This window comes from Salmo salar, chromosome 24, assembly GCF_965601325.2.
Source record: "Salmo salar chromosome 24, fSalSal1, whole genome shotgun sequence".
NCBI lineage: Eukaryota > Metazoa > Chordata > Actinopteri > Salmoniformes > Salmonidae > Salmo > Salmo salar.
Window position 1 is genome coordinate 28,567,706 of NC_138314.1, and position 24,361 is coordinate 28,592,066.

General features: G+C 40.7%; 1 protein-coding gene across 2 annotated transcripts in view; it reads right to left on the minus strand.

Moving 5' to 3' along the window:
• Positions 1-23,187, minus strand: part of ptgs1 (prostaglandin-endoperoxide synthase 1) — a 47,999-nt gene extending 24,812 nt beyond the window's left edge. The window contains exons 1-7 of one of the 2 annotated variants that reach the window (XM_014171594.3): positions 22,922-23,187; positions 22,723-22,812; positions 13,479-13,595; positions 10,310-10,450; positions 7,531-7,674; positions 7,237-7,418; positions 353-436 (exon numbers count right to left, since the gene is read on the minus strand). In XM_014171594.3, the coding sequence (XP_014027069.1) occupies positions 353-436; positions 7,237-7,418; positions 7,531-7,674; positions 10,310-10,450; positions 13,479-13,595; positions 22,723-22,812; positions 22,922-22,928 (765 nt within the window). In that variant the 5' untranslated portion in view covers positions 22,929-23,187. The remainder of the gene's footprint in view (positions 1-352; positions 437-7,236; positions 7,419-7,530; positions 7,675-10,309; positions 10,451-13,478; positions 13,596-22,722; positions 22,813-22,921) is intronic. The other variant, XM_045706673.2, reaches the window with a different exon arrangement.
• Positions 23,188-24,361: the final 1,174 nt, after the last annotated feature.

Here is a 24,361-nt window from a genome sequence, read left to right on the forward strand (position 1 = left end):
GGGGTTGTTACAACATCAGCTCTCCCTGACTCTGAACCAACACCCAGTTCCCAAAAACAGATACCAATCCCAAAACTCCTTTCTGTAGAAGTTCATTTCAACAGATAAAGCCAACGGGTGTACTTCTTTATCCCGACATGAGTCAAGATGTATTCCCTCTTAAAAGATGTGTATTCTTTCATGCTAGTGATGCGATAAGATCATTTATGGGGCTCGGAACCAATAGTGTTTACTTTAAGCACAAGTTCCTCAGAGTTACCACAGAGTGGTACCATGTTTACAGCAACATTCCAGTGGAGACCTGTCCATGCTTTCGCACAGCTGGAGTGAAGTTATGCATTGTTCTACATACCTGGTATTTCATCTTTCCGTCTTTAAGAAGCCGGAGGTTCAGTTGACGCACCAGATTATCGCCGTAAACATTGCCGGCATCCACCTGATTAGAGATATTATAAAATATGAGATTAAAAAGAGATTTTGTGAGACATGATGCATGGAAAGAGATAGAGATGAATATGGTTCTCATGTCTCTCTCTCGTAGAGTGTGCAGGGTTTGTTTCATTGATGGTGATGACATCGTGATGAGACAGATGATGGTTTAGCTTATTTGAACTTGACTGGCGCTGTGCAGTAAAAAAGTCTCACAGCGCACAAGTGACATTGAGTAACATGCCTATTCCTATAGCCTATTTCAAATCAATACAGTGAGAACCAAAAGTATTGGAAAGTGACATTTTTTTTGTTTTGGCTCTATTTAGTATTTGGTCCCAAATTCCTAGCACGCAATGATTACATCAAGCTTGTCACTACAAACTTCTTGGATGCATTTGCTATTTGTTTTGGTTGCATTTCAGATTATTTTGTGCCTAATATAAATTAATTGTAAATTACGTAGAGTCATTTATTGTAAATAAGAGTCAAATAAATTTGTTATACATCCTTATTTTATTTTTTTAAACCCCTTTTTCTACCGAATTTCGTAATATCCAATTAGTAGTTAGTCTTGTCCGTACGGGAGTTGCAGCAATGGGACTCGGGAGAGGCAAGTTCGAGAGCCGTGCGTCCTCCAAAACACGACCCCGCTAAGCCTCACTGCTTCTTGACGCAATGCTCGCTTAACCCAGAAGCCAGCCACACCATTGTGTCCGAGGAAACACCGTACACATGGCGACTGTGTCAGTGTGCATTTCGCCCGGGACAAGGACAACTCGGCCGGCCAAACCCGGACTACACTGGGCCAATTCTGCGCCACCTCATGGGTCTCCCGGTAGAGGCAGGCTCGGACACAGCCTGGGATCGAACCAGGATTTGTAGTGACGCAGCTAGCACTGCAATGCAGTGCCTTAGACCGCTATAGAATACATTTCTAAACACTTCTACATTAATGTGGATGCTACCATGATTACAAATTGTCCTGAATGAATCATGAATAATGATGAGTGAGAAAGTTATAGGCAAAAATATCATAACCCCAAGACATGCAAACCTCTCACCATTACAGTAACAGGGAATGTTAGCATTTTCGGGGGGGAGGGGTAAGATATTTGTGCGACTAACTTTCTCACTCTTCATTATTGATGATTTTTTCAGGATTATCTGTAATCATGGTAGCATCCACATTAATGTAAAAGTGTTTAGAAACGTATTATATTCTTATTTACAATAAAAGCGACAAAAAAATTACAATACATTATTTGTCACTCACTTCTTTTGGCCACAAAATAATCTGAAACAACAAAAACAAACATAAAATGCATCCAACAAGTTTGTAGAGTCACACACTTGATGTAATCATTGTGTGCTAGGAATATGGGATGAAATACTAAACTTTTGACTACTTTAATACACATAAATGAATTTGTCATTCCTCCAAAATGGACTATGTACATAAACTGCTGTAATTTCGAAAATAGTTCACCCGATATGGATGAAAATACCCTCAAATTAAAGCTGACAGTCTGCACTTTAACCTCATAGTCATTGCATCATTTCAAATCCAAAGTGCTGGAGTAGAGCCAAAAAAGAAAAAAAAAAAATGGTCACCATCCCAACACTTTTGGCGCTCACTGTCTGTTATGTAGCTTACAGAATGCAAGACAGGAATTCAGGCCAGACAGAGTGGAGAATTCCACCAAAGCAGTGCAAAATGTCCAGTCAGGAAATATTGTTTCTCTCCCTCTCACTCGGTGTCAGATGCATGGGCATTAGGCTATATCCTAAACCTATATTTTTTTGATAACACTTGACACCCAGTGTCATAACATGTTATAACCATGTCATAACAGCTGACGCGTCATAACCTGTTATAATATGGTCATAACACTCATGACATATATGTAGACCTTTTGTGACATATATTGAGTTATTTTATGCCTGGTTAAAAGTGCAAAAACCCACAAAACCTAACACGATAGTTCTTTTATGGCTAATTATGATACCAACACAAGAGTGTAAAAACCCACAAAATCTACCACTTAAGGAAAAACATTCCATTACACCATGGCCTAATGGCAACAGTATGTTTACATTATATATACACAAACACTTCTTTTTTTGTCTTTGACCATATTCAATTATCATTGTAATTGCGCACACGCTGATATCAGACATGCACCTACCCCAATGCTCTGTTGCTGATGACCGAGATGAATGCAGAAACAGATTTCAGGAGTAGGACAAGACACCTTTTCGACTGATGACTGATTAAAGGGCATGTAAGTGATTGGCCTATCTGAATTATGATGGTCATATTGCTTCTTGACAGTGTATATTTTTTGTCCACATAAAGTGACACAGGATGGTCATAATCCTTAATGACAGTGTCATAAAGTACATTTTTGACAAGTGATCTAAAATGATGGAAAAAAAACACGACTAAAGAATTAATTAAGGATAAAGATAAAAAAATGTTACTTTCAAACAACCCTTCTCTTTTTCCACTGTTACGTTACAGCTTTATTCTAAAATGGATTCAAATGTTTTTCCTCTCAATCTACACTCAATATCCCATAATTACAAAGCGAAAACAGGTTTAAAAATTCTTGCACATTTTAAAATAAAAAACGGAAATATCTTATTTACATAAGTATTCAGAACCTTTGCTATGAGACTAAAGTGAGCTGAGGTGCATCCTGTTTCCATTGACCATCCATGAGATGTTTCTACTACTTGATTGGAGTCCACCTGTGGTAAATTCAATTGATTGGACATGATTTGGAACGGCACACACCTGTCTATATAAAGGTCCCACGGTTGACAGTGCATGTCAGAGCAACAACCAAGCAATGAGGTCAAAGGTATTGTCCTTAGATCTCTGAGCCAGGATTGTGTCAAGGCACAGCTCTGGGGAAGGGTACTAAAATATGTCTGCAGCATTGAAGATCCCCAAGAACACAGTGGCCTCCATCATTCTTAAATAGGAGAAGTTTGGACACACTAAGACTCTTCCTAGATCTGGCTGTCCTGCCAAACTGAGAAATCGGGGGAGAAGGGCCTTGGTCAGGAGGTGACCAAGAACTTGATAGTCAAGCTGACAGTGCTCAAGAGTTCCTCTGTGGAGATGGGAGAACCTTCCAGAAGGACAACCATCTCTGCAGCACTCCACCAATCAGGCCTTTATGGTAGAGTGGCCAGACAGAAGCCACTCCTCAGTAAAAGGCACATGGCAGCCCGTTTGGAGTTTGCCAAAAGGCACCTAAAGGACTCTTAGACCATGAGAAACAAGATTCTCTGGTCTGATGAAACCAAGATTGAACTCTTTGGCCTGAATGCCACGTGTCACATCTGGAAGAAACCTGGCACCATCCCTATGGTGAAGCATGGATGGCAGCATCATGCTGTGTGGATGTTTTTAAGCAGCAGGGACTGGGAGACTAGTCAGGATCGAGGGAAAGATGAATGGAGCAAAGTACAGAGAGATCGTTGATGAAAACCTGCTCCAGAGCACTCAGAACCTCAGACTGGGGCGAAGATTCACTTTCCAACTGGAGAGCGACCCTAAGCACGCAGCCAAGACAACACAGGAGTTGCTTCGGGATAAGTCACTGAATGTCCTTGAGTGGCCCAGCCAGAGGCCGGACTTGAACCCGATCGAACATCTCTGGAAAGACCTGAAAATAGCTGAGCAGCGACACTCAAATCAAACTTTGTCACATGCGCCGAATACAAGTGTAGACCTTACCGTGAAATGCTTACTTACAAGCCCTTAACCAACAGTCCAGTTGAAGAAGAGTTAAGAAAATATTTACCAAATAAACTAAAGTAAAAAATAAAAAGTAATAACATAACGAGGCTATTTACAGGGTGTACCGGTTCCGAGTCAGTGTGCGGGGGTACAGGTTAGTTGAGGTAATTTGTACATGTAGGTAGGGGTGAAGTGACTATGCATAGATAATAAACAGCGAGTAGCAGCAGTTTACAAAACAAATGGGGGGGGGTCAATGTAACAGTCCGGTGGCCATTTGATTAATTGTTCAGCAGTTTTATGGCTTGGTGGTAGAAGCTGTTAAGGAGCCTTTTGGTCTTAGACTTGGCGCTCCGGTACTGCTTGCCGTGCGATAGAGAAAACAGTCTATGACTTGGGTGACTGGAGGCTCTGACAATTTTATGGGCTTTTCTCTGACACCGCCTATTATATAGGTCCTGGATGGCAGGAAGCTTGGTCCCAGTGATGGACTGGGCCGTACGCACTACCCTCTGTAGCGCATTATGATCAGATGCCGAGCAGTTGCGATACCAGGAGGTGATGCAACTGTCAGGATGCTCTCAATGGTGCAGCTGTAGAACCATTTGAGGATCTGGGGACCCATGCAAAATCTTTTCAGTCTCCTGATGGGGAAAAGGTTTTGTTGTGCCCTCTTCATGACTGTCTTGGTATGTTTGGACCATGATAGTTCGTTGGTGATGTGGACACCAAGGAACTTGAAGCTCTCGACCCGCTTCCACTACAGCCCCGTCGATGTTAATGGAGGCCTGTTTGGCCCGCCTTTTCCTGTAGTCCACTATCAGCTCCTTTGTCTTGCTCACAGTGAATGAGAGGTTGTTGTCCTGGCACCACACTGCCAGTTCTCTGACCTCCTCCCCATAGCCTGTCTCATCATTGTCAGTGATCAGGCCTACCACTGTTGTGTTGGAGTCGTGTTTGGCCACACAGTCGTGGGTGAACAGGGAGTACAGGAGGGGACTAAGTACACACCCCTGAGAGGCCCCAGTGTTGAGGATCAGCGTGGCAGACGGGTTGTTGCTTACCCTTACCACCTGGGATCGGCCCGTCAGGAAGTCCAGGATCCAGTTGCAGAGGGAGGTGTTTAGTCCCAGGGTCCTTAGCTTAGTGATGAGCTTTGTGGGAACTATGGTGTTGAACGCTGAGCTGTAGTCAATGAACAGCATTCTCACATAGTTGTTCCTTTTGTCCAGGTGGGAAATCACATTGTGGAGTGCGATTGAGATTGCATTATCTGTGGATCTGTTGGGGCGGTAACCGAATTGGAGTGGGTCTAGGGTATCCGGGAGGATGCTGTTGATGTGACGCATGACCAGCCTTTCAAAGCACTTCATGGCTACGGGGCGGTAATCATTTAGGCAGGTTACCTTCGCTTCCTTGGGCACAGGGACTATGGTGGTCTGCTTGAAACGTACGTATTACAGACTCGGTCAGGGAGAGGTTGATAATGTCAGTGAAGACACTTGCCAGTTGGTCCACATATGTTTTGAATACACATCCTGGTAATCCCCATTCAACCTGACAGAGCTTGAGAGGATCTGCAGAGAAGAATGGGAGAAAGTCCCCAAATACAGGTGTGCCAAGCTTGTAGCGTCATACCCAAGACGACGAGGCTGAATCGCTTCCAAAGGTGCTTCAACAAAGTACTGAGTAATGGGTCTGAATACTTATGTAAATGTAATATTTTCCGGTTTTATTGGTAATATAAATTTGCAAAAAATTCTAAAAACCTGTTTTTGCTTTGTCATTATCAGGTATTGTGTATAGACTGAGGATATATATTTTTTTTAAATGCATTTTAGAATAAGGCTGTAACAAAAGTGTGGAAAAAGTCAAAGGGTCTGAATACTTTCCAAATGCAGTGTATGTCACAGGTGTAAATATGGGTCATAACAGTGTTATCACATTATGACATGGTTATGACCGTGTCATAATGTGTTAGGACACTGGGTGTCAAGTGTTAGCTTGATTTTTATAAACGGACACTACCTAACTATCTTGTGTCTAGCAGTTTTTAAACGTTTCATAGTTTTATGCATGGCTTTTTCCTAATCAAACAATCCATCTCAAAAAGTACGTTAGCAAGAGGACTAATAATGAGAGAGAACAATCAATATCAATAGCCTACAGAAAAAATTGAATGATGATAAGCTTAAAATGTATTAAATGTAATCAAGAAGTTATCCATAAAGGCCGAGAAAATCCTTGCATGCGAGGTTGAAAACCAAATGGCCAATAAGTCATCCTCCTACTAGGCCTATCATAAACGCTTTAAGACAAGTTAAAGTTATGATTAGTAGCTTAAGTCCCAAATATTCTAGCCTACGAAGGTGTCAAAGTTGTTGTAGCTTTCAAAAATAACATTGAAAGTCTATAAGCCTTACTCAAGAACATTCTCAAATCACAGCATTATGAGAGAGAAGCAATATTTATTTTTATATTATTTTATGAGACAAATAAAGCAAGTATTATCCAGTTCTGAAGACGGTAGACTGCTTCTATCCAGCCCATGGTGTACTGTAGGTTTATAACCCAGCTCATTATGGTAAGACAGTCATTGCTCCATCATGTGCTCGCAACAGACAGACAAACCTGTTTTGCTCCTCCACCAGAAAGGAATATAAGAAAAGTTGTGCCATTGCGTCCACGTGCCAGGCTTTCAACAACATTATCTTTTGCCATGATTTATTCAGTTGCATTTGATTTTGCGCTATAGCCCAAGTCGTTTTAAGCTGATATTTTAATGTCATTTTTGGGGATTTTTTTATATACTGTATCACAATGTTTTATGGGTACTTATAATCAAGATAGGACAAAAAGTTTGACGTCGCCAAACACTAGTTGGAATAGATTTTTGTTTGCGCCAAGGATTTGAGTTGTCCGCCCCCGCTAACACCTAAATACATTATCTCCCCTAAATATAATACAATATAATGCAATAATTATATCATAATTGAATAAAATACTGTACAGTACAGGGAGTACATGTACAGTAGCGGTAGTAACATTCTCACCCCATGCCCCAGCGCCCTGGTGAAGCCCAGGCCCATGCTGTTTTGAGTCTTGAAGAACTGATGGGTGAAATGCTGAGCGAAGAAAGCAAACATCAGGTTGGTTCCCTGTGGATCTGGCCTGAACTTCCTCCTCAGCAGAAACTTCTCCACCACCAGCTTTGGGTCTGGGAGGACAGACTTTCCTGGAGAAAAGTATGTATGTTAGCTATGCATGTTGCCGTTGGGAAGATTTATTTTCGTAAGTAATCTTCAGTAGTCATTATTTTCTGATAGGAACTTTGGATGCCCTCTCACCTTTGGCACCCATAGGGGTGGGGCAGTCTTCAGGCACAGGCGGTAGGATACGGGTGTAATAGGAGACATTGGAGTAGGATTCCCAGCTGAGGTATCCATACTTTGAGTTGAAGGTAGGAGGACTGGGAATAAGGTTTGCTCTGACTTTGGCAGGGAGAACACAGAATTGTTTGACACATTGATCATTAAAGGCCTGAAGATTCACTGAAAAAGCAATAATGGTTGGAGGAAATACAACCCATAGGATGGAAATGCATGCGTACGTACGTGCGTGCTTGCGTGCATCACACATTTTAGATGAAGAGAGGTCACTTCTCTCATACTACAGTATGTTACAGGAAACATTCTGTAATGTCAGAGAATAACTGACTTCCAAACAACCCTGATGATAATCATCTTTTAAAACTGCAACTTTCAACTCAGTCAAGACACATTCTCAACATTGAAGAAACTTCCAATTGAAGTTGAGAAACATTCAACTTTTATAGTTTAAATCCGGAATCTAATCGAAGGCCGTTGGCTGAGATTCTACTCATGGTAAACGCTGAGGAGGTCGGCTCAAGCGTAAAATACCTTTAGAGAGGGGCATTGTTGGCTGTGTAGTTCCCTGCAGTATAACACGCCTTGGATTTCAGCCCAAATTAAGTTAAAGTTGAGAAAAATAGTCTAGAAAATATTAGTTACTTCATCAGAAGTGTTGCTTGACTTTGCAATGCCACAAGCAAACATTTGAGGGAAGAAAGTATCAATATGATGCAACTGAAAAACAATGAACATTATAGTACATAATATCAAGAAACAAACTTTGTTGTTCATCTGCAAAGCAAAATAAACCAATATTTCTTAGACACACAAGTCAGTCAGGTGCTGCTAGTGAACACAAGCAGCACCTGACAATCAGCTATACATCTTGAAACAACTACGGCTGTGGAAAAATACACGGATCAGATCCTGTCATAAAACTGAAAAACCGTGAGGAAATCCAGCTACCAGCCAGGGAGGGAATATAATCCTGTGAGGAATGCAGCTGCCAGACAGAGAGAGGGGGTGAGGGGAAGCCTGGACATCCAGTAAACAAGCTCACGTCGACAAACACACTTAGCTCAGACGCCATGCCATGAAAGATTAGACCTTAGGAATTCTTAAGACACATGGGGCTTGCTATGGCAGACGAACATGACATGGTTGTTAACAGGGTTGACACAGATGTGTTGGGGTTTAGTGGAGGAACAACGTTGATACAGTACATACTGATGAGATGAACAGCATGGGTTTTAATGTTAAGGCTTAACACAGTAGCCTTTTAGTATAATGGAAGTACAGAAGTGACCCATGCTCCGTCCCGCCATTCCCTTCCATTTCAGTCATTTAGAAAACGCTCTTATGCAGAGAGACTTACAATCAATCAGTGCTTTAAAATAAAGTAGGTAAAACAACCACATCACACCTAGACGATACCAGTATTGCAATACTCGTTAGTATGGTGGCAAGGAAACAAAAGACGAAGCAGATTTAACATCTTTAGGAAAACAGCCCTAATGTTGGAAACAAACATGTCATCCAGTCACATTTATTTCCCAAGCTAAAGAACACAATATTTTATATATGGCTGTTTTTTTAAAAGGACCAAAAACGTTGGTCTGCTTTAGGCTTACATTTTTGGCATGGATAATATATTACGAAACTGGTATCGTCCCGGGCCTAATCACTACCCTCTCTCACCTTACCACCCTAACACACCCCAGAGATTGGTAGCACACTAGTGTCGCTTCCCAGTCATGGGGTTAGAAAGAGGGGAGACAGATGTGAGGAAGTCTCCATTCCAATCTCCATGGAAGGAAGCGATGTGTAGAGCGAGGTGGTAAATCAGCTGGAGGACCATGGAGCACAGGCCTGGGAGAGAGACTGAATAAATAAGGTCAGGATGTCAGGCCAGGGTGCGCTGCTCCACCCAACTACCAGTTAGCACGCACACAAACACAGACAGGAGGAAATTGGTCGAGAGAGTGAGGGCCAGCATAAAAACACTGGACCATGCCAGCTTAAAAACAACCTAGCTGTACAAATGAATGACAGAATGGTTAGTAGAAAGCGTTGTAGGGTGCAAATATACATTTAAAAAAAATATTGGACAGCTCAAATAAAAGAAAAGTCCATAATGATCACAGCTGCTGCTGCTATTTCGACTTTAAGGCAGTGTGCATCTGCAGATGAGTAGTGAACTCAGTGAACTCTTTCTTCATCTTTTCTTAAGGCAACAGCCCGGGCTTCTGAGATGACTTACAATACCTCACCATGCCCCTCTCCTAGATGTTAAACCTTGTAAATACACCTAAAACTGTATGCAGCTGTAGCGAGTTATAAGGGAGAGCGCAGAGTGTGGTGATGAAACCATGGGCCAATATTTGTTAACCAAATATTTACATGCTGGGAACATAACAAAAGGAACCCAGAGGCAAATGAACACAAGTTGTAAGCAAACTGTCCAATTAATCTTCCGTAGTCGGACTGCATTGGTAGGGAAGAGAAACTCTCCTCTTAGTGCAGTAACATAAGGTAGATATATGAATATATGGCTCTGGAGAGCGTTAAAGCATTTAACAACATAATTGATCCATGCATGCATTTCCATCATCATAACTTGTTCCCCCTGGTTGCAAAGCACTGTACATTGTAGGGCATTAAGTTAGCCATTCCACCCCTTATACATAGCACCCACACGGCAACCATTTTGTGCCAGAATGCTCACCACGGCTGCATTGAATGCCAGGCGACTCACCTGTGAGGACCACCCTCATGAGCCAGTCCCGTAGGAAGGTCCTGTTGATGAGGCTCCACAGCCAGTGGAAGTGTGTGAGAATGTAGTGGACCACATCAGGGCTCGGCTTCAGCTTCAGGTAGACCCTTGTCCAGAACTCAGCTACACAGAGAGATAAGGCACACAACAGGGATAAAAAAAGATAATGCACAAAGCTTTGATAAAGCAGGCGTTGCATACAGTACAGCAGAGTTCCCAAACTGGTGGCTCACAGGTTTCATTTGGCCCCCCCTAAGTTTTCAGTAAAAAAAAAAACAATTTGGGGACATAAAAGACTAAAAACAACAGGAAATGAGCTCCAAGTGATTTTAATTTTGGATATATGTTCAAGTATTCCCACACATAAGAGAGAGACACGTGACTGTATACAAATTAAAGCAATATTTGAAATAATTATGTTTTAGTCAAATATGTGTGTTTGGGCTTCTTGTGGTCAATTTGCAGACTGCCAGTCAATGTTTCCCTCAGATTACTTCACAGGCAGGGTGAAGAGGGTCCCTAAATAATCATCCAGGGCTTCCAAAGCCAACATTTTCAATTGAGACTAATTCAGGCCAAACTAAAGGGTAAACAGAGCAAGGCAGATGGCCCACCCTGCCTGAATAATAGTAAGGGAAACACTTCTGCTGCCAACTATAATAGCCAGGGTTGAGGCGATAAACCATGGTAGCATTCTAGACTACTGATGAGCACTCCACATAAGGAGACATTTAGCAGTGACAGAATGATAACAAGGAAGAGGATATACAGACCATTGATGGGATAGAAGAGACTCACTTCTGAGTTTATCCAATTTACACTCCACTGTATTTGACATTGAAAAGCTATATTATCAGAAAACCCCTGAGCAGGACAACACTGGAAATGGCTTGTTTTCCTTTTAATCTAATTTCTACTGGTGTTCAACTCAAACCTGGCCGGTTTCTTTTGACTTTGAGCTGTGATAAGGGGATGTTGTTTCATTTCACCTCAGTTTGAAAGTCCCCTCTCCACAGACATGCAGTTTGAAATGTTACTGAAAGTCTATCCTTTATTGAGTATCTATAGATGGACTACGCCAAAACTTCCACAGCTTAAATGTCCTGAATGTAGAGTTGTATAGTGCCACAAACATGCCTGTTAGATATGCTGGGCCAGCCCAAGACAGAGTGTCCTAGTAGTGGAGGTTAGAGAGGAGGTGAGAAATGCAACCATGAAGTGCCATCTGCATCAATCACTACTGGCTCGTCTGGTATGAAAATATTTACATATGTCTGGATTTCCAATGCCTTCAGAAAGTATTCACACCTCTTGACTTTTTCCACATTTTGTTGCGTTACAGCCTGAATTTATAATAGCTTACATTGAGATGTGTCACTAACCTACACACAACTACCCATAATGTCAAAGTGGAATTATGTTTTTTTCGAAATGTTTGCAAATGAAAAGCTGAGATGTCGTCTCGAGTCAATAATATTCAAACCCCTTGTTATGACAAGCCGAAATAAGTTCTGGAGTAAAACATGTGCTTAACAAGTCACATAACACGTTGCATGGACTCACTCTGTGTGCAATAATAGTGTTAAACATGATTTTTGAATGACTACCTCATGGTGACTTTAAAACAGTTAAAAGTTTAATGGCAGTGATAGGAGAAAACTGAGGATGGATCAACAACATTGTAATTACTCCACAATACTAACCTAATTGAGTGAAAAGGAAGCCTGTAGAGAACACAAATATTCCAAAACATGCATCCTGTTTGCAACAAGGCACTACAGTAATATGGCAAACAAATGTTACAAAATGAACTTTATGTCCTGAATATAAAGTGTTGTATTGGATTTGCCCAAAACATATTACTGAGTACCACTCTCCATATTTTCAATCAGAGTGGTGGCTGCATCATGTTATGGGTATGCATGTAAGTGTGGGGATAAAATAATAATGGAATGGAGCTAAGCACAGGCAAAATCCTAGACACTGGGAGAAGAATTCACCCTTCAGCAAGACAACAACCTAAAACACAAGGCCAAAGATACACTGAATTTGCCTGTCAAGAAGACAGTGAATGTTTCCGGGTGGCAGAGTTACAGTTTTGACTTCTGCTTGAAAATCTATGGCAAGTCTTGAAAATGTTTGTCTAGCAATGATCAACAACTAATTTGACAGAGCTTGAAGAATTTTGAAAAGAATAACAGGTAAATATTGTACAATCCAGGTGTGGAAAGCTCTTAGTGACTTACCCAGAGAGACTCACAGCTGTAATCTCTGCCAAAGGTGTCTAACATGTATTGACTTGGGTGTGAATACTTATGTGAATTAGATATTTATGCATTTCATTTTCAATAAATTTGCAAAAATGTCTAAAAACATGTTTTCAGGAGAATATTTTTTTTTTAAATCCATTTTAAATTGAGGCTGTAACACAAAATGTGGTCAAGGGGTATGAATACTTTCTGAAGGCACTGTAAATGTTAAATTTTTTGATAAGCAAGGTTTACACTGGTATGCCAGTTTGAACATGGCATTCATTTTTAACCCTAGACTGTATATCTGTTATCTTTTTTCATAACTGGCAGTATTAAGAGACAACATTGAAAGTAATTTCATTTCATCTTGGTATTATTCATTAAATGCTGGTTCAATAAAATCATGCACTATGATTCCCAGAAACCTTTCCTACAAGTGTGAAAAGTATGCCACAAAACATGACTGAATTCAAAACACTATTAACTATTACTTATCGTGAGGATAACGTCAGTTCCCGTTAGGATGGAAGAGGGGGAATGAAACAAATGAAGTGTTTACAAGCTACTAGATGGATGAGGGACCAGTGGAACTTTAAAAGGCGTAGACATTTCTCAAGTAAACTATCAGTGTTAGACTGGACACAAAAATGTTTACCTGGCTTTGTTAAGCCATACCCCAGCTGTGCAGAACCCCACTACCAAAATCATTCACTTTTATGGCCTAGAAATGTTGTTTCCTGGTTATGCACTCATCTTTTCTTTTCATTTCATTTTACAAGTCCTTCTGCACATCAGGAAAGGATAGCAATATTTTGATAAGCCAGGGAGGAAAATGGAAAATGTAACTTAATCAAAAGAATAATAATGAAAAGAATGTATAAGCAAAACATTTCACTTACGGATAGTGCAATTCTGTCCATAGAAGCCAGTGCGAGTGCAGTCACATTCATAGCGGTCAGTGCCAAACCTTAAACACACACCCCAGTTTTGACAGGGGTAATAGCAACAGGGATTCACTGCAAATGAGAAAACATACACTTCGATTAAAGTAGTTTGGGCACTGAGCTTTTTCCTGACCATTTGAAATTACCAAGAATGCCAAAGTTTTCCCTAGTAGAGCACATACTTTTTCCTGATCAGCATTATTGTCATAACAACGCACATCCCTATTGTCAGCCAGGACAATATTCAGATGGTGTCCAATGTCTCTCTAGCTTGGATGCCACACTGAAAAATGTGCTTAAAGCATGAGCAGAACAATAATCTCAGGCTGGAATTTGATGTGTTGCCCTCCTCCCTGGCGAGGTAGGGAAGATATATTTAATTATACAGTTATGTGCACATAATAACTGCAGTAAAAGTCAAGTAGAAGGGAGGAGGGCAACATCAAGTTCCAGCCTAAGTTCATTGTTTTGCTCATGCTATAAGCACATTTTTCATGATTGTCATCTGGCGAGGACACTCACCAAAACGACAGCTAAATGAGCATGTCATCTTAGTCAGGGCCAAATCCTAACTCGAGGTGTGTACAACCTAACCTACTATTTTCACACAAATCTTCCATTAGCAGCAATGCACTATTGCATTAACAGTAAGTTCAATGATTTCCAGTTGAGATTCAGCCTGTAATTAATTTACAAGCCAGGAAAGAAGAGTGTTGGGACTACTGAGAGTCAGACTGGGGTTGGAGAGCTGTGCTAACAGAAATGTCTGCTGCCATGAGACAAGCAAGATGCCAACTCTCACATCCTTGGCCATGCAGTCACTATCATGTTATGGCTTCCTGTCCTTCCCTGCAAGACACGCATCCATTGAGATGATCATAAATATAATTTTCACAATGAAGAGTATGAGTGGCAGTATTTCAGCAGATCCTTCCTCATTAAGCAGTATTCTTCAGTCATTTAGATAACTGGAGTCTTTGTCTCTTTCTGCTAAGAGGAAATTGTGGCTTCTTGATAGGAGACATAGCCCTATACTGGTAGTCAACTCATTCAACCGACAGGACAGATATTTGGTTGAATATTTACAGTATGAAATATGTATTAAACGCCATAGTGTTCCTAACCCTTTCAAATGTACAAACAATGGAAGTTTAAGATTTGTACCATTAACTGAAGAAAAAAAATATGATACAGCAGAATTTGTTCCCGGCAGATCATCTTATAGCACAGAATTTAAAACAGTCTTCCTCCGCCTGCAAATATGCTTTGTGCCATCTGTGTTAACACAAACAAGTAAGTGTGCCAGTCGGTATTAGGCCATTAATACTACAAGTTTAGATAGCTGGCTAACTTAGCAATCTAAAAATTGTTAGCTTACATTCTAATTGAGTGAATTTCAGTGACAAATAAGAGAAAAAATTCTAAATGGTGTATTTTACTATTCTAACCCTTAACAGTAAGTTGAGACCCCGACAGTTTATTATAAAATATTGAACTGGGGTGTATTCATTAAGTCCTGCACCAGAAACCGTTTAAGGACCAAATGGAATAAAACGGGGAGGGACCTACCTGGGGTATATTCATTACGGAAATCATTTACCATTTAAGAACCAAACGGAAGCAAAACGAGAGCTTCTATTGGGCAATTTCAGTTAGGTCCCTCCCTGTTTCGTTCCATTTGCTTGAGTTTAAGAAACTCTTTTTTTCATTGCTAAATGTTTTCCGTTTGGAGTAAACAGTTTGTTGCAAAACATTTTGCAACAGACTAACTATTGACTTTCAAATTAACTCATGGCTAGATGGCTTGCCTAGGGCACATAGCGGTCCTATGAGTGGGAGCTATCAGTCAGGGATGTAAATCACGTCTTGAATGGCAGACTACACTTGCCCGTTGGCGATCGGAATTTATGGTCTAAATAGTAAGCGGAAAATAGCAAGCGGGAGGAATTTTATTGCCATCTGGGCCCCTGTTCATTAGCTTCATATTCATGTTGTATACTTTGGAAAATGTACATAAAACTGTGCTCTTTATACGTTTTGGACATTATTTGCTGTTTTCAACACCCACACCAGCAGAAATCCACTTTTTCGAACTGAAAGACAAGAGCTTACCCATGTTTCACAACAATTCAAGTCAATAAGTCATTGTTTTAGTCAAAGTATGATACACACAGAACAGAAATATAAAAACGCAACATGCAACAATTTCAAAGATTTTACTGAGTTACAGTACATAAGGAAATCAGTCAATTGAAATAAATTCATTAGGCCCTAATCTATGGATTTCACATAACTGGGAATACAGATATGCATCTGTTGATCACAGATTACTTAATTTTTTTAAATGTAGGGGTGTGGATCAGAAAACCAGTCAGTATCTGGTGTGACCACCATTTGCCTCATGCAGCACGACATCTCCTTCGCGTAAAGTTGATCAGGCTGTTGATTGTGGCCTGTGGAATGTTGACCCACTTCTCTTTAATGACTGTGCAAAGTTGCTGTATATTGGCGGGAACTGGAACATGCTGTCGTACAGGTCGATCCAGAGCATCCCAAACAATGGGTGACATGTCTGGTGAGTATGCAAGCCACGGAAGAACTGGGACATTTTTCAGCTTCCAGGAGGTGTACAGATCCTTGCGACATGGGGCTGTGCATTATGCTGAAACATGAGGTAATGGCAGCAGATGAATGGCACGACAATGGGCCTCAGGATCTTGTCACAGTATATCTGTGCATTCAAATTGCAAACGATAAAATGCAACTGTGTTCATTGTCCGTAGCTTATGCCTGTCCATCATAGGGAACTCTGTTCCACACGCCCACACGACGCCATACACACTGCTTGCGATCTGCCTGGAACAGTTGAAAACGGAATTCATCCATGAAGAGCACACTTCTCCAGCTTGCCAGTTGCCATCAACGGTGAGCATTTCCCCACTGAAGTCAGTTACAGTGCCGAACTGCAGTCAGGTCATGGCACTGATGAGGAGGACGAGCATGCAGAAGAGCTTCCCCGAGATGGTCTCTGACAGTTTGTGCAGAAATTCTTCGGTTGTGCTGTGGAGGTCGTGAAATTTTGTCAAGCAAATAACTGCTAGTCTCACGGTAATTAACAAACACTTTAAGCATCTCCTGGCTTCCACGCATAACCTACAAGCCACTGATGTGGACCTTTGGAACATCTACATTTTAAAAAGTCTATATGCTACCCATCACAATAAATTGATTATTTACAGCATATTCTGAGTTTTCCTTATTTTAAGCCCTCATCTGGCTTTGGCATATGGCTTTGGGCTACACTAGTTCATTTAGAAGGCAAAATTTGCTTTGAATTCCATGGTGTTATTTTACAGTATGAAGAAAACAGGAAGTGGCTGGCACGTGGCTATTCTGTGTTGAGCGATTAACAAAGAAACAGGTCCACCTACAGCGCATTCAGAAATTATTAGGACCCCTTGACTTCTTCCCCAAAATGTTAGGTTACAGCCTTATTCTAAAACGGATAAAAAAAAATCCTAATCCCAGCAATCTAAACACAATACCCTAAAATGACAAAGCAAATAGGTTTTTAGAAATGTTTGCAAATGTATAAAAAAATTAAACAGAAATATCACATTTACATAAGTATTCAGACCCTTTACTCAGTACAGTGAATTATAAGTGAAATAATCTGTCTGTAAACAATTGTTGGAAAAATGACTTGTGTCATGCACAAAGTAGATGTCCTAACCGACTTGCCAAAACTACAGTTTGTTAACAAGAAATTTGTGGAGTGGTTGAAAAACGAGTTTTAATGCCTCCAACCTAAGTGAATGTAAACTTCTGACTTCAACTGTATATAACCTTTACTTAACTAGGCAAGTCACTTAAGAACAAATTCTTATTTACAATGACAGCCTACCGGGGAATAGTGGGTTAACTGCCATGTTCAGAGGCAGAACGACAGATTTTTTTCCTTGTCAGCTCGGGGATTCGATCCAGCAACCTTTCAGTTATTGGCCCAACATTCTAACCACTAGGCTACCTGCCACCTTCTTGGGTACAAGCTTGGAACACCTGTATTTGGGAAGTTTCTCCCATTCTTCTCTGCAGATCCTCTCAAACTCTGTCAGGTTGGATAGGAAGCATCGCTGCACAGCTATTTTCAGGTCTCTCCAGAGATGTTCGATCGGGTTCAAGTCCAGGCTCTGGCTGAGCCACTCAAGGACATTCAGAGGTTTGTCCCGAAGCCACTCCTGCGTTGTCTTAGCTTTGTGCTTAGGGCCGTTCTGTTGGAAGGTGAACATTCACCCCAGTCTGAGGTCTGGAGTGCTCTGGAGCAGGTTTTTGTCAAGGATCTCTGTATTTTGCTCCGTTCATCTTTCCATCAATCCTGACTAGTCTCCCAGTCCCTGCCGCTGAAAAACATCCCCACAGCATGATGCTGCCACCACGATGCTTCACCGTAGGGATGGTGCAAGGTTTCCTCCAGACATGACGCTTGGCATGCAGGCCAAAGCGCTCAATATGGGTTTCACCAGACCAGAGAATCTTGTTTTTCAAGGTCAGAGTCCTTTAGGTGCCTTTTGGCAAACTCCAAGCAGGCTGCCATGTGCCTTTTACTGAGGAGTGGCTTCCGTCTGGCCACTCTACCATAAAGGCCTGATTTGTGGAGTGCTGAAGAGATGGGTGTTCTTCTGGAAGGATCTCCCATCTCCACCTAGGAACTCTGACAGAGTGACCATCAGGTTCTTGGTCACCTCCCTGATCAAGGCCCTTTTCCCCTGATTGTTCAGTTTGGCCAGGTGGCCAGCTCTAGGAAGAGTCTTGGTGGTTCCAAACATCTTCCATTTAAGAATGTTCCAAACATCTTCCATTTAAGAACGATGGAGGCCACTGTGTTCTTGGGGACCTTCAATGCTGCAGACATTTTTTGGTACCCTTCCCCAGATCCGTGCCTCGACACAATCCTGTCTCGAAGCTCTACGGACAATTCCTTCGACCTCATGGCTTAGTTTTTGCTCTGACATGCACTGTCAACTGTGGGACCTTATATAGACAGGTGTGTGCCTTTCCAAATCATGTCCAATCAATTGAATTTACCACAGGTGGACTCCAATCAAGTTGTAGAAACATCAAGGATGATCAATTGAAGAAGCAGGATGCACCTGAGCTAAATTTAGAGTGTCATAGCAAAGGGTCTGAATACTTACGTAAATAAGGTATTTCAGTTTTTTTATTTTCAATAAATGTGAAATTCTGAAACCTCTTTTCACTTTGTCATTATGGGGTATTATGTGTAGATCGATGAGGAAATGAATATATTTAATCCATTTTAGAATAAGGCTGTAACGTAGCATGTGGAAAAAGGGTCTGAATACTTTCCGAATGCATGTTATATGCTTAATTTAGAGTTATTTATGCTACTTCAGTTGTGAAAAACATTAGAATGTATAAAAAAAAAATCAAAACATATAGCCTAAGGCTGCATGATGCCACTAACGATGTTTTGAAAAAGTTGCATGGAAAGGCATGAGCTCTGCTCTGTTTTTTTTTGTGCAGGCTGCACACACTTCAGTCTCTCATGCACAATTTGACGAGCACTTGATAATACTCTCACCCATCAGACATTTCTTAATTTAATCTGGTCTTTACATATAGCCTACTAATATATGTGTGGAATTATTTTGGATTTAGAACGCCCTACAAAAAAATAAACATGTTATCCATTGCCTGCACTCAAATAGTAAATTGAGGTTATGTGCGGCTACGTTTTTAAAATGCAAGCTTAGGCCGCTCTCCTATAAGCCTAGGGGAAGCTTTCCCTAAAGTAAAGTTTATAAACATTTTAAAAATTATATATCCTAGTTAGCCTACGTCTGTCTATACAGAAATCACTCAAAAATAGGCTACTAAAGAATAATTTGTCCATAAAGGATCAAAATTATGTTGTGGATTGTTCTAAAAATCGCATTGCCTACAGTTGGAAGGAAAGGCAGCGCGGGCAATTTGGGGACATTATTGTTGAGTTACGACTGTCTGAAAAGTAGGAGGCAAAGCCAGGGATATCGCAATATTTCAAAATACAATTGCGGGAAAACAGTTTGGAAAGCAAATGGTTATTGCTTTAAAAGAGAAAACTAAAAAACAGTCTCTTCTTCTATGCCACACCTGTCAGGTGGATGGATTAGCTTGGCAATGGAGAAACACTTAACATTTTGCATTTATATTTTTGTTCAGTGTATTTGGGCTTGAAGTGACAAAACCGAACTGCAATGCTTCCTGCAAATTCGTGCCGATAGAGCCCCACAGTGGAGGTGTCATCATACCCCAAAAAACATAGCGGTCAAACAGGGAAATGGTTCCAAACGTTGTTCCACCATTCATTTTTCCAATAGGGGATTTTAGAAACACTTAAAATAAGGTCTGTGTTTCGTGTAGGCTTACCTTAGCGTGATGTTTTGATAACCATTTAAAAAAAAATAATTGAAGTCTGATATGCCAACTTGTGTCTTTGAAAATAAATGTAATAAGCATTTATGGACAGTGATGAATATAGGATAAGTCATAAAATGAGAAATGCCCCTTGCCTTAAATATCCTGTTTTGACATTTTAGTATAGTGCACAAGCTGCTAGGCAAAAAAGGTAAGCATAACTGCAACAACAACAAAAATCTCTAGCCTATGTAAGATGGCAAGGTTTTGCAAATCTGCCTCAAACACCTTAAAATTGATATTCATTAGATTTTTCTTGAATGTGGGGTAATTGTGTAGAAATCAAATGTCACACGAACATATTCAAACTCCCAGTATTTGGGGAAAAGATCAGGGGTGGGAAGCCAACCCTCTTGGAGAGCTACAGGTAACTGACAAAATAAAGGAAACGCTTGAGTAAATAAGGGATAAAGTATATTGAAAGCAGGTGCTTCACACAGGTGTAGCTCCTGAGTAAATTAAGCAATTAACAGCCCATCATGCTTAGGGTCATGTATAGAAATGCCCAGTATTTTGTCTACCATGGCTAGAAGAAAAGATCTCAGTGACTTTGAATGAGGGGTCTCAAAGAAGCATAGGGGGTTTAAAGTGTATCTGTGTTTTTCCAAGTGTCCAAGCCATAGACTGTTCACTCTGCTACCCTCCGGCAAACAATACCGGAGCATCGACTCTCGGACCAACAGGCTCCGAGACAGCTTATACACCCAAGCAAAAAGACCGCTAAATAGCCATAAGACTGCTAAATTTGTTAATTAAATGGTTACACAGACTATCTGCACTGACCCTATGCACACTCACAAGACTAATGTGTGTGATTTTGTTGTCAGCACATTCAACTATGTAAAGATAAAAGTATTTAATAAGATTATTTAATTCATTCAGATCTAGGATGTGTTATTTTAGTGTTCCCTTTATTTTTTGGAGCAGTGTATATCTCTCACACACACACACACACACACACACACACACACACACACACACACACACACACACACACACACACACACACACACACACACACACACACACACACACACACACCTACGTGTCTATATATTTCTTAATCCCATTTTACCTTTAGATATGTGTATTGTCAGATATTACTGCACTGATGGAGCTAGGAATACAAGTATTTCGCTACACCTGCAATAACATCTGCTAAATATGTGTACGCAACCAATAAAAGTTTAAAAAAAAAATGATTTTATGCTTTTCAGCAACTGGGAGACTGGTAAGGATAAAGGGAACAATGACCGGAGCCAAATGAAGGCAAACCCTTGATGAGGATACTTGAATCCCACTGAAAATCTGTGGAAAGACTTGAAGATTGCTGTTCGCTCTAACTTCACCAAATCCAGATGTGCAAAACTGATAGAGATACCCAAGACGACTCAAAGCTGTAATCGCCGCCAAAGGTGCTTCTTCAAAGTATTTACTCAGGCGTGTGAATACCTACGTAAATGTTTTAACTTTATTTAACTAGGCAAGTCGATTAAGAACAAATTCTTATTTACAATGACGGCCTACCCCGGCCAAACGCGGACGACGCTGGGCCAATTGTGCGCCACCCTATGGGACTCCCATACAGCCTGGATTCGAACCAGGGACTGTAGTGATGCCTCTTGCACTGAGATGCAGTGCCTTAGACTGCTGCTGTATTTCATTTTCAATGAATTTGACACTGTCATTATAGGGTATTTTGTGTAGATGGGTGAGAAAAATAATATACTTAATCCATTTTGAATTCAGGCTGTTACAACAAAATGTGGATTAAGTCAAGGGGTATGAATACTTTTGGAAGGCACTACAAATGCTTTGTAATCCTGCACATTGATCTGGTACTGGTACTGCCTGTATATAGCTTCATTCTTGTATTTTATTCCAAGTGTTAGCATTTTTATTCTTACTTTTTAACTCTGCATCGTTGGGAAGGGCTCGTATTAAGCAAACATTTCACCGTCAAGTTTACACCTGTTGTATTCGGCAAATGTGATAAATAAAATTTTTGGGGTGTGTGTGCACCTATCTCAGTCACCAGATCTCAACCCAAATGAAAACTTATGGGAGATTCTGGAGCCACCTAAGACACCAGTTTCCACCACCATCAACAAAACACCAAATGATGGAATTTCTCATGGAAGAATGGTGTTGAATTCCTCCAATAGAGTTCCAGACACTTGTAGAATCTATGCCAAGGCGCATTGAAGCTGTTATGGTGGCTCATGGTGGCCCAACGCCTTATTAAGACACTATATTGGGGTTTCCGATTATTTTGGCAGTTACCTGTACCTCAAGGCAGGATTTTCTAAGGTCCTATTTTCAAGGGATAGTTCATCCAAATGAATTACATATTTACATGTTGGTTTCTTAAAGTCAAGGAGAGACTGCAATTCGTACTATGGTTAGCCACTGCCACCAACTATTAATATCATATACAGTTAGCATACTCTAAATTCAATGGCCAAATAATCTGAAAGTAACTTAAACCAAGTCGTCGAGTTTTGAGTGTGTATATTTAAAATAAACCTTAATACATCTGACCAGTGCTTTAAAAAGGGCCTAAGGCTAAACCATGTGAAAACATGTAGATTTGCAGGAAATTAGCTTTAAAATAGATTTTTTTCCCTGGGCTGGATCCCCGGAAAAAGCTTGACGCCCCTGGAAAACTTGGCACCCCTGAATAATACTATAGGTTATAATAATACAAGATATTATAGCTTACCAACATTCGCAGAGACGTCTTTGATCTCTTCCCCTGGACATGTTGGTAACCTTAGCAGCAGGATAAACGCCCATACGCACACGAAGCACTCTAGAAACACAATTATCAAAGTTAATTAATTGAGAAACCACCGATAATAACCAGGGTTGGCGACTTTGATTAAATATGTTCGGGGGGGAATTAATTGTAAGGAACTCACCTCTCATTGTAAGATGTAATGCATAAAACGCACCTTCAACGCGCGCGCTCTTCTCAGTAAGGGAGTGCAACAAAAACAAGTAGTTATTAGAGTACTCTCATAAATAAACACCCATACCCGATACGAAGTATTTTCAGACAGGAAACTATTTAGATACCATCTAAAAACTGACAAGTCCACACAGAATTACATACAGGACATTATGACTGCGAGAAAGTAGAAGCGAAACGAGTGGTGTAGCTCCCCATCTCCTGGTTCACTTCAGTATGCAGCCTACTCAACACCCTGACCGGCTAGTGTGCAATGTAGTTTACTGGCTCCATCTATTGGTTGTTATGGGAGCATTACAATCCTAGTGAAGATACTTTAAACTAGTATGAATACTTGCTTTTCTTGCAATTGCAATATCCTTGAATTTTGCAAATTACACACCCTGAAAATCATCATCATCGTAAGTGTAACCAGTATAGAGGTAAAATGGTTTTATAATGGATATTCAGTTCTCTCGTCAATAGCTATTGAACCAAACATGTCATTACTATGAACATAGTATATTCTGAATCAGGGATGGATGGAGAATTTTTTTTTTTTTTTAACATTTCAGATTTCAATCTTCACACAAAGCGTTCCAAATACTATGAAAATGACATATTCTGAATCGGGGGAGGATAGACAAAAACGTACAGAGTCATCATTTAGGATGTGGAGTTCCAGGTCCCAGTGGGAATTTACAATGCAGGAGGAAAAAAATAAGAATAATAAACAAACTTAAAAAAGCTAGCTTGCTTTTAGGCTACGTCCATTTGGCGCAGGCCTACATGTGTAACCGATGTGAAATGGCTAGTTAGTTAGTGGTGGTGCGCGCTAATAGCGTTTCAATCAGTGACGTCACTCGCTCTGAGACTTGAAGTAGGGTTTCCCCTTGCGTTGCAAGGGCCGCCCGCGGCTTTTGTGGCGCGATGGGTAACGATGCTTCGTGGGGTGTCAGTTGTTGATGTGTGCAAGAGTCCCTGGTTCGAGCCCGGGTTGAGGCGAAGAGAGGGACGGAACCTACACTGTTACACATGCAACACGCTTCTGAGTATCCCTTCATCTGCAGTGGGGAACTTTACGGAAAGAAACCTTTTATTTTTCTTCTTCTGTGGGTTTTATGGCAGACTACACCCCCAAAAAAGTGTAAAGCCACTACAAACTGGACATGGTTAAAATATTTTTCTTTAAAGAAAAGCCATATGTGATGGGGAAAACTAACTTCATCCACCCAAATAAAAGCAAAACAAAACTCCCACTTCTTCCTCCCTTCAAATCTTTGCATATGGCTCTAGCCCAATATTGGACTAAAGGAGCCTAATGTTACTCCTTAGTCCAAGGACCTTACTTGTTCTGTTTAAAGTGTGAATTGGCTCTTGGAGCCAAAACAGCCAAATACTCCAATTAAAC